At 43.6% G+C, this 12099-nt stretch overlaps 1 protein-coding gene across 2 annotated transcripts in view; it reads left to right on the top strand.

The window, feature by feature from the left end:
• Nucleotides 1-11406, top strand: part of LOC139420908 (ATP-sensitive inward rectifier potassium channel 12-like) — a 71541-nt gene extending 60135 nt beyond the window's left edge. For both annotated transcript variants that reach the window (XM_071171324.1, XM_071171325.1), the window contains exon 2: nucleotides 5364-11406. In XM_071171324.1, the coding sequence (XP_071027425.1) occupies nucleotides 5364-6852 (1489 nt within the window). In that variant the 3' untranslated portion in view covers nucleotides 6853-11406. The remainder of the gene's footprint in view (nucleotides 1-5363) is intronic.
• Nucleotides 11407-12099: the final 693 nt, after the last annotated feature.

Here is a 12099-nt window from a genome sequence, read left to right as displayed (position 1 = left end):
GATTGAGTTCAAATGGAATTGAACCCCCAACCCTGAATCTGTTGTTTAGATCTAGGATGCTTCCCAAATGGCACCCTATTCCTTATATAGAAAAGCATCCAAGATCGCATAGCAGTTCAGACGTCTTTTGTCCTCGTCTTGTCGTGTCCTGTATATATATATATTTACAACTTTTTTCACATACATTTTATTTTTATTTTCCATCAACTCATCTTCTAAACACTCTCCTGCAACCAGCCTCACCAATGTATATTTATAAAAAAGTATTATTTACCTCAGATCTGTAATCCTCCAAGAAGCTAGCCAGAAACTCCAAGAAGCTAGCCAGAAACTAGCCAGAAGCTAGCCCAGAAGCTAATCCAGAAGCTAATCAGAAGCTAGTTAGCTTCTTTACTGGCAAATCCTTAGTATTCAGCTAACCACGGTTTGTGGTCATCAGCTATCCTTTAGCTCGGAAAAATCTATCGCCAGTTTTGTACGGCGCAGCGCGGCTCGGAACGGAACATACCGGACCAATTTTTTCTCTCCATGTCCCTGGATTTCAACTGCTCTCTGGACATTCATACCCGGATCTCACAGCTAGCTAGCTGCTATCCGTGTGACAGTCGGCTTTCGTCGATTCCGGAGCAAACATCGATTGTTCCAGTGCTAGCCAGCTCCGTCAATCACTCCTGAGTTCCATCATTCACTCCTGGGCTGCAGTCACCTATCCGGACCCGTTTCACTGCCTACGCGGAGCCCCACCGGGCCTTCACAACTGGACTGCCGACGTTATCTACCTGAATGAGATCCGGCTGGCTCCTCTGTCGCGACGTTACCTGAACGCCCATCTGCGGCCCGCTAACCGTTAGCTGTCTTACCGGCTGCTATCTGAATAGACAATCGGACAATTTATTTATTTTTATTATTATTATGTTTTCTTCTCGGGCCTCTATAACTATATCTATTGTTCTTATTTTTGTTGTTGTGTGATTTGGATTAATCCCCTCTACCACACGGAACCCCACTAATCTACTGACCGAACGCAAGAGGTGGCTAACAACAGACTCCATCCTATGCTAGCTTGCTACCGGTTGGCCTGGCTAGCTGTCTAAATCGCCGTGACCCTCAACCAACCTCTCCACTCACTGGACCCTTTTGATCACTCGACTAAGCATGCCTCTCCTTAATGTCAATATGTCTTGTCCATTGCTGTTCTGGTTAGTGTTTATTGGCTTATTTCACTGTAGAGCCTCTAGTCCTGCTCACTATACCTTATCCAACCTATTAGTTCCACCACCCACACATGCAATGACATCTCCTGGTTTCAATGATGTTTCTAGAGACAATATCTCTCTCTTCATCACTCAATACCTAGGTTTACCTCCACTGTATTCACATCCTACCTTACCTTTGTCTGTACATTATACCTTGATGCTATTTTATCGCCCCCAGAAACCTCCTTTTACTCTCTGTTCCAGACGTTCTAGACGACCAATTCTTATTGCTTTTAGTCGCACCCTTATTCTACTCCTCCTATGTTCCTCTGGCGATGTAGAGGTGAATCCAGGCCCTGCAGTGCCTAGCTCCACTCCTATTCCCCAGGCGCTCTCTTTTGACGACTTCTGTAACCGTAATAGCCTTGGTTTCATGCATGTTAACATTAGAAGCCTCCTCCCTAAGTTTGTTCTATTCACTGCTTTAGCACACTCTGCCAACCCGGATGTTCTAGCTGTGTCTGAATCCTGGCTTAGGAAGACCACCAAAAATTCAGACATTTTAATTCCAAACTACAACATTTTCAGACAAGATAGAACTGCCAAAGGGGGCGGTGTTGCAATCTACTGCAAAGATAGCCTGCAGAGTTCTGTCCTACTATCCAGGTCTGTACCCAAACAATTTGAACTTCTACTTTTAAAAATCCACCTCTCTAAAAACAAGTCTCTCACCGTTGCCGCCTGCTATAGACCACCCTCTGCCCCCAGCTGTGCTCTGGACACCATATGTGAACTGATTGCCCCCCATCTATCTTCAGAGCTCGTGCTGCTAGGCAACCTAAACTGGAACATGCTTAACACCCCAGCCATCCTACAATCTAAACTTGATGCCCTCAATCTCACACAAATTATCAATGAACCTACCAGGTACCTCCCCAAAGCCTTAAACACGGGCACCCTCATAGATATCATCCTAACCAACTTCCCCTCTAAATACACCTCTGCTGTCTTCAACCAAGATCTCAGCGATCACTGCCTCATTGCCTGCATCCGTAATGGGTCAGCGGTCAAACGACCTCCTCTCATCACTGTAAAACGCTCCCTGAAACACTTCAGCGAGCAGGCCTTTCTAATCGACCTGGCCGGGGTATCCTGGAAGGATATTGACCTCATCCCGTCAGTAGAGGATGCCTGGATATTTTTTAAAAATGCCTTCCTAACCATCTTAAATAAACATGCCCCATTCAAGAAATTTAGAACCAGGAACAGATATAGCCCTTGGTTCTCCCCAGACCTGACTGCCCTTAACCAACACAAAAACATCCTATGGCGTTCTGCATTAGCATCGAACAGCCCCCGTGATATGCAGCTGTTCAGGGAAGCTAGAAACCATTATACACAGGCAGTTAGAAAAGCCAAGGCTAGCTTTTTCAAGCAGAAATTTGCTTCTTGCAACACTAACTCAAAAAAGTTCTGGGACACTGTAAAGTCCATGGAGAATAAGAACACCTCCTCCCAGCTGCCCACTGCACTGAAGATAGGAAACACTGTCACCACTGATAAATCCACCATAATTGAAAATTTCAATAAGCATTTTTATACTGCTGGCCATGCTTTCCACCTGGCTACTCCTACCCCTGTCAACAGCACTGCACCCCCAACAGCAACTCGCCCAAGCCTTCCCCATTTCTCCTTCTCCCAAATCCATTCAGCTGATGTTCTGAAAGAGCTGCAAAATCTGGACCCCTACAAATCAGCCGGGCTAGACAATCTGGACCCTTTCTTTCTAAAATTATCTGCCGAAATTGTTGCCACCCCTATTACTAGCCTGTTCAACCTCTCTTTCGTGTCGTCTGAGATTCCCAAAGATTGGAAAGCAGCTGCGGTCATCCCCCTCTTCAAAGGGGGGGACACTCTTGACCCAAACTGCTACAGACCTATATCTATCCTACCATGCCTTTCTAAGGTCTTCGAAAGCCAAGTCAACAAACAGATTACCGACCATTTTGAATCTCACCATACCTTCTCTGCTATGCAATCTGGTTTCAGAGCTGGTCATGGGTGCACCTCAGCCACGCTCAAGGTCCTAAACGATATCTTAACCGCCATCGATAAGAAACATTACTGTGCAGCCGTATTCATTGATCTGGCCAAGGCTTTCGACTCTGTCAATCACCACATCCTCATCGGCAGACTCAACAGCCTTGGTTTCTCAAATGATTGCCTCGCCTGGTTCACCAACTACTTCTCTGATAGAGTTCAGTGTGTCAAATCGGAGGGTCTGTGGTCCGGACCTCTGGCAGTCTCTATGGGGGTGCCACAGGGTTCAATTCTTGGACCGACTCTCTTCTCTGTATACATCAATGAGGTCGCTCTTGCTGCTGGTGAGTCTCTGATCCACCTCTACGCAGACGACACCATTCTGTATACTTCCGGCCCTTCTTTGGACACTGTGTTAACAACCCTCCAGGCAAGCTTCAATGCCATACAACTCTCCTTCCGTGGCCTCCAATTGCTCTTAAATACAAGTAAAACTAAATGCATACTCTTCAACCGATCGCTACCTGCACCTACCCGCCTGTCCAACATCACTACTCTGGACGGCTCTGACTTAGAATACGTGGACAACTACAAATACTTAGGTGTCTGGTTAGACTGTAAACTCTCCTTCCAGACCCATATCAAACATCTCCAATCCAAAGTTAAATCTAGAATTGGCTTCCTATTTCGCAACAAAGCATCCTTCACTCATGCTGCCAAACATACCCTTGTAAAACTGACCATCCTACCAATCCTCGACTTTGGCGATGTAATTTACAAAATAGCCTCCAATACCCTACTCAACAAATTGGATGCAGTCTATCACAGTGCAATCCGTTTTGTCACCAAAGCCCCATATACTACCCACCATTGCGACCTGTACGCTCTCGTTGGCTGGCCCTCGCTTCATACTCGTCGCCAAACCCACTGGCTCCATGTCATCTACAAGACCCTGCTAGGTAAAGTCCCCCCTTATCTCAGCTCGCTGGTCACCATAGCATCTCCCACCTGTAGCACACGCTCCAGCAGGTATATTTCTCTAGTCACCCCCAAAACCAATTCTTTCTTTGGCCGCCTCTCTTTCCAGTTCTCTGCTGCCAATGACTGGAACGAACTACAAAAATCTCTGAAACTGGAAACACTTATCTCCCTCACTAGCTTTAAGCACCAACTGTCAGAGCAGCTCACAGATTACTGCACCTGTACATAGCCCACCTATAATTTAGCCCTATCAACTACCTCTTTCCCAACTGTATTTAATTTATTTATTTATTTTGCTCCTTTGCACCCCATTATTTTTATTTCTACTTTGCACATTCTTCCATTGCAAAACTACCATTCCAGTGTTTTACTTGCTATATTGTATTTACCTTGCCACCAAGGCCTTTTTTGCCTTTACCTCCCTTCTCACCTCATTTGCTCACATTGTATATAGACTTGTTTATACTTTATTATTGACTGTATGTTTGTTTTACTCCATGTGTAACTCTGTGTTGTTGTATCTGTCGAACTGCTTTGCTTTATCTTGGCCAGGTCGCAATTGTAAATGAGAACTTGTTCTCAACTTGCCTACCTGGTTAAATAAAGGTAAAATAAATAAATAAAAATAAATATACTGCACTACCTTTGACTACAGCCCTATGGGGCCTGGTCAAAAGTAGTACACTATAAAAGGGAATAGGGTGTCATTTGGGACACAAACCTAGTCTACTGAGGAGTTTAAAAACTACTATTATAAGCCTCAAGACCAGGATCCCAGCTGAATGGCTGCTTACAATTTTCACAAGAAAGAGTGTGAACTTGGTTTAATTAGCAACATCTGCTGCTGCTAAGGCGCATCGAGCCCAAAGTGACAGAGTACTACACACTACACCTTTGTAGTGATAAAACACTGCTTAAAATAAAGTTAAAAAGCCACTGAGTAGATGAGTCTTTGAGGCAGAATGGGAGGGATGTTGTTTAACATGGCCTGCGTGTAACAGCATAGTTTTTATTCAAGTGTTGCACATATAATACACATCAGTGTTTTAGATATTTAATTTATGAATTGTTTTATCATACAAACAGTAGATAATATCAGGATTTTGTGTGTAGTAGACTAACCTCTGGCTTCTCTTCTCTCCTCAGGTCAGGAAGGGTGTGTCTAGGACCCATTTGGCCACTTGGACAGAGATCTGTTTTGGCATCAGGGGGGAACCGCCTGTGCCCATTTCCTATAATCCCCAGTGCTGTTTCCTGTGTCTTGCCTACCACTCTGACTGTTGAGTTGGAGCAGCGACTCTCTGGTGCCCCACTGGCTGAGCCTGGCTCGGTCATGAGTGTGGTCGGGGCGCACCGCTACAGCATTGTGTCCTCGGAGGAAGAAGGCCTGCGTCTCGGTGCCATGCCTTCCGTCACAATGGGCAACGGCTTCGGTAACGGCAAGATCCACACGACGCGCCGCAAGTGCCGCAGCCGCTTCGTGAACAAGAACGGCCAGTGCAATGTGCACTTCTCGCACATGGACGAGAAGTCGCAGCGCTACATGTCGGACATCTTCACCACGTGCGTGGACATCCGCTGGCGCTGGATGTTCCTGATGTTCACACTGGTGTTCGTGGTGTCCTGGCTGGCATTCGGCCTGGCCTTCTGGGTCATCGCTTTGCTTCATGGAGATATGGACAACCCGGGTGGTGGAGACGATAACTTCACCCCCTGCGTCCTGCAGGTCAACAGCTTCGTGGCCGCCTTCCTGTTCTCCGTGGAGACACAGACCACCATTGGTTATGGCTTCCGCTGCGTGACGGAGGAGTGCCCCTCAGCCGTCTTCATGGTGGTCTTCCAGTCCATTTTCGGCTGCATCATCGACTCCTTCATGATCGGTGCCATCTTAGCCAAGATGGCGAGGCCTAAGAAGCGTGCAGAGACGCTGCTGTTCAGCAACAATGCAGTGATTGCCATGCGGGATGGGAAGCTGAGCCTTATGTGGAGGGTGGGCAACCTGAGGAAGAGCCACATGGTGGAGGCCCATGTCCGGGCCCAGCTCATCAAGCCCCGCATCACAGAGGAGGGTGAGTACATCCCCCTGGACCAGATCGACATCAACGTAGGGTATGACACGGGCATCGACCGCATCTTCCTGGTCTCCCCGCTCACCATTGTGCACGAGATCGATGAGGAGAGCCCCCTGTTCGGCATCAGCAAGCTGGACCTGGAGTTGTCCGACTTTGAGATAGTGGTGATACTTGAAGGGATGGTGGAAGCCACAGCCATGACAGCGCAAGCTCGCAGCTCCTACCTGTCCTCAGAGATTCTGTGGGGTCACCGCTTCGAGCCTGTCGTCTTCGAGGAGAAGAGCCAGTACAAAGTGGATTACGCTCACTTCCACAAAACCTTTGAGGTGCCGTCCACCCCCCAGTGCAGTGCCAAGGACATGGCGGAGATGGAGGACGAGGACAAGGATCCTACGCCCACAGCCAACTCTTTCTGCTATGAGAATGAGCTGGCTTTCATCAGCCAGGACGAGGAAGAGGATGAGGAGGGGCAGGAGGATGGGGACAGGGTGCCAGAGCTGGAGAGACTGCAGGCCACCGTCAGCCTAGACCAGAGGTCATATCGTAGAGAATCAGAGATATGACCTTTGACATTTGACCTTTCATAATAGTTTTATTGTAACTCAGTTCTAGCGGGTTGTTTTCCATGTGAATACATGCAGAGCAATGCAAATGCCATATGAAACCCATGACTTATCGCATCACGCTACAGCCATGAGGAAGGAGGAAATCACTCTAGAAACAGCCATGAGTGGAGACAGCAGTGCTGCTTGCTCATAGCATAGAATAACAGGAACGGTCGTCAAAAGACCCCTCTCTCTTTAAGAAAACTTTAAATATTTTGGTCATGAGATGGTTTGAGGTAGGAGCTTTATATAATGCAATATTCATTGTCTATTAGGAAATAATATCTTAGCTATAAAAAAATATATATTGATTTCTTAGTTGAGTGTGTGAAGTATTTTCAACAGATCAAGAGGGTATTTTGAGGGATTCTTATAACTGCCCTATATTGTAGTTTACAGAGTCAAAGACACAGAGTGTGCTGGAAATAGAAACACTGGATACCTACTGCTGTTTAGTTAAACATTTTCTATATGCACACCTGTAGTTTTAAAGGTGCTTTCCATAAATATTTCCTGCTGCTAATTAGCTATTTGAAATAAATATGAAATATAAACTTCAAATTGGAAGAATACAGTGATAAAATGCATAAATGCATAAATTTGTGTTGTGTATTTTGCATTTCTATACAATTTGAATCCCTTAGAAAGTGAACAATTGATAGCATGAAATTAGATTTTGTTATATTACTGGGAACCTGTATAGAAAACAATTAGTGGGCACAATTCACTATCAAGTGAACAAAACACTATGTTTTGCTGTCTAAATCACTCTCTAGCAATTGCACCCCACCACTTTATTTGTTTTGAACAGGGAATCTGATTGATTTAGACAGCTCCAGTTATTGCACACAGCTGAACGGCAGACCAGGCAGCAACATTGATAAAGCACAGTTACAGGTTGGCTCGTACCGAAATCTAGCACAAATAGAACAAAGCACTGCATTAAGGGGCTACACTCGGATACACTTGAAAATCAAAAAAAATTAACCCATTAGCCACCGCACAGAAGCAAAAGATTGGCTAACAAAAGAGCAGTAGCCTTAGCTGTATATTAGGCTACATTTCAGCTGATAATACTAAAATGGGAGTTGGCTGGGTGACTGAAGTTAAAGACCAGATAATATAGAACTGTAGAATTGACCTACTGACAGTCTTACCAAAAACCTTAAAACAGAGGAAATAAGTGACAAGTGGGAATAAAAGAGAAAAAGAAAGAAGAGGAGAGATTAAAGTTGGTAGTTAAAGTCAATCAATCATCACGTAGGTAAAGTCTGGTACGGTACTAAAAATGGGTATATAATTTGCACTGTTACATCTCCTTCCAGTCATCACATTGGCTGAGGAGACATCAATCAAGACATGGGTCATGTTCATTAGGTACCAAAAGGGAATAAAAACATATGCAATAGTAAACAAAAAAATGTGTTTACTATTGCATATGTTTTTAAACGTTGTGTGCCCTAATGAACACGGCCATGAGGTTGCTTAAAGAGGAGATACCATTGGACATCCCTAAACAGACCCAAAGGAGGAAATAGTGAGAAATAGAATAATGGAGAGAGACAAAAGAGGATTACATTAGCGACCTGTTCTCCCACAAGGGCTCTTTGCAGACAGGCAGCACTTGGAGAAATGAACATGTCTAATTACAGTACGGGGGAATATGTAACATAATTTAAATAAATTAAATGTGTTGTAGAAATAGATTACTGCCTGCAAAACTTGTCACCGCGAATTAGAAAAACTCTGGGTTGGAAATAGTGCCAAATGGTACCTATTCCCTATATAGTGCACTACTTTTGACCAGGACCCATAGTACTTATTCCCTACATAGTGCACTACTTTTGACCAGAGCCCTATAGGTGTGTAGGGAATAGGATTTGTGACGCAGCCCTAGTTCTTTCTGCTTTTCATATCTGAACTATGCACCTTAGATACAGTTTTGAGAAAAGAAGAGTGAAAACTAATAACAACACGAAAACAATACTATAGAGTAAAGACACAGGTCATTAATTTAGGTTCAACACAACAGTAAATGTACACCTGACAGATTTGGACATATGTCAGTAATATGGTAGTAGACCAGACCCTCTCCTAGGTTAGGTTACTACTGTTTTACTTACACCAATTTATGCTACTCCAGTTTTGAACGGGAATCAAGAAGTGTACGGTGGTAGGGACTAGTACTACAGTGGTTTATGTTACTTTAAAACTGGGTTGTACAGTCCTGCTATCCAGAATATGCCTTGTCTATCAAGGTCCATTCAGATAAGCATTATTCTCAAGGTGAAGCTTGCTGTTGGCTTTTGTGGGCGTGTATCAGAACCTCTCATGCTGTATCCAATCCAATCAACTGACTCTTATTACTCAAACCCTTGGCGATAGACAGAAGACAGGCCCAGAATAGACCTCTTGATGCTTCTTTTCTTTCAACACTTTCAAGCAACACAAAACTTTGGCTTCAAGCCCTAACTACCCGTCGGGACTCTTCTTCCCAAATGAACCCTAAACCAAAGTTGTGTACTGGACTGTGTAGTCAGAGCCAGATAAAGCTGGTTTTAGTGCATGAGCTTGAGCAACACTCGTCCATGTACTGTATGTGTCAGGTTGCGATATCCAAAATGGCACTCTATTCCTTATGTAGTGTACTATAGTGCTCTTGCTCTGGTAGAGCAAAGTAAAATAGAGCACTACAGTACATAGGGAATAAGGCACCATTAAGGGTGCACCCTCAGTCCTCCCTACAAACCCAACAGAGCCCCAGGACACTGGGAGGATCCACAGACCGGTCAAACAGATGACTGTTTTCTAGTATATTTTTGTAGAGTACCAGAATTCCTTGTCACTCCTACTGCACACTCACTATATAGCCCTATATGACCTATAATAGTTTTTGTGGCAATCTTTCATAGACTAGACATTAGGGACATAGAAATGTATTGTATAGAATGGCAATCCCTTTTTGAAAAGCAATGTTGGATGGATGCCAGTCAGATGGCTAATGAACTTGGAGTGGAACTTAGTGGTTTAACAAAATATTCAAGTAATTGTTGATTTTTTTGTTTTGTTTCAGAACTTTGTGTAATTCACACACTATCTGATCTGTTAAATTGTGCGGCTATATCGTTTTGTTCATAATAATTCATGTGGAATGGAGAGAACATTATCAATACTTTGTCATTCTAAACTAGCTCCCACAGTCTCACATCAGAATTAGACCATTCATCCATGTCTCTCAAATGTCCAAGTTCTTCCATACGTCAAATTGTGTACTTAGACATTTTGCGGAGTTAAAGTCTCAAAAACAACTTTCTTTCACTGAATTTGAACATGCAACCTTTGACAGCAGAGACAGATGCCTATGCCTATGCCTACCCACCATCCATGTCTAAGCAAAACAAAAAAACCTACTTGAAGGTAACAGCGCTCAATATCAGATCACGTCATATCAGATATTGATATATGTCGACTACTGACTGGTGTCACGGGTGAACTGGCTGGTAATTCTACAGCATCACATTATTTTGCTTTCTGGGAAGGTTAATGAAACACATGGCAAGGAAGATTGGTTGCGTCCAAATGGCACGATATTTCTTTAATAAAGCACAACTTTGGGCCCTGGTCAAAAGTAGTGCACTTTGAAAGGAAACGTGCTGCTACTACTGTACAAGGTGTCGTCTCTGTAATAATGATGGCAATGGGCGATCATAGAGATGCAAAACCATTATCAACATCTGCTTTATCCACAGTACCATAGGGTGGTGGATGACCATTGATGTTTAATGTAACGAATTAACACTTTTGACACCAAATTCCCTATATAGTGCACTACCTATGCCCTGGTCAAAAGTATTTCACTATGTAAGGAATAGGGTGCCATTGTAGATAGGACAGTCTGTCTATGTGCAGTGGAAACTTACTTGCTCACTGTTTTCATAAATCAACACTATTCTATTTTTGTATCAATCTTGATGAGCTGTTTTTTTTCTTAATATCTCTGAATATGCTTGGAGGACGAGGAAAGGGGTTGAGTTAGCTTGATACTTGAGCACAAACTGAAACTGAAAACTTTGGGATGAGGAGGGGGAATTGGGGGGAAGATACAAACTGAAACTGCATTCAAACTGAGCTTTTAGCACGTCATAACTACTGATCTATAATCTTAAATCTAGAATTAACATACCAATAACATAAGCCATCAGATGATACCAACCAGAGAGTTGTGGAGATGTAAGAGATGTCCGAGCTGCTCACTAAGTCTCTGATTAAAACGAATTGCTATTTATCTTCTGAAAGGAGAAGGGATTCTGTAACTGACTCGACTGGATGGACTGGTTGAACTTTGACCTCTATCAGACGTCTTCCACTGTCTGAACGAGCCCGAGATGCTGATTTACACTGACTGGGTTGTTGTTGATATATTTTTCTCCTACCTTTTGGTTTATTTCAATGAACAATGAACGACTGAAAACGTTAATAAATCATAAAAATATATATAATTACAAAATGTAACTGCGTTTTAACGGTGTCTCTTTTCTCATTGACATAATGATTTGTGATGTGACTGAAGAGGAAGAAGTGTGGGAGTTAAGCGGAGAGAAGAGAGGGAAGAGAAGAGGAGTGAGAGAGAAGGATGGAGAGAGAAGAGAAAAGGGAGAGGGACAGAGAAAAGAGAGAGACAGGTGTGATTTATGATTGGCAATTTGGGGTACAGTGTCAGAGACTCCTACACACACACACACACACACTTTCAAGTGGAGAGGATCCACAGTTACAGTATAGATTGATGTGTAAGTCCTTATAAGGTCCCTGATCCTACAGGACTAATCAACTTTGATTAATAAATGGAAAGTGTAATCTGCTATTGGATAAATAGTGTGTGTGCGTGCGTGCGTGTAACATGTTATGTTGTGTGTATATATCCAACAAATGAAACATTTCTTATTTTTCAAAAGGCTATGTATGAGGGTTATGTATCGACGCCTGAAAATATGGGGTAAAAAAAATGCCACAGCTGGGCCAACAACAAAATAACACAGCGGTCACATCCCAAATGGAACCCTACTCCCTACATACATTTGAACAGACCCTTATTGGAATTGGGCACAGACCTCAATTCAACATCTATTCCACATTGATTCAACCAGTGTATGTCCAGTGGGCAGTTACCAGCTGCCAGTATAACCACCTCTCCATTAAGCACTG

This window comes from Oncorhynchus clarkii, chromosome 12 (genome assembly GCF_045791955.1).
Source record: "Oncorhynchus clarkii lewisi isolate Uvic-CL-2024 chromosome 12, UVic_Ocla_1.0, whole genome shotgun sequence".
Lineage (NCBI taxonomy): Eukaryota > Metazoa > Chordata > Actinopteri > Salmoniformes > Salmonidae > Oncorhynchus > Oncorhynchus clarkii.
Note: the sequence above shows the minus strand (reverse complement) of the source record. Positions and strands in the feature narration are given on the sequence as shown.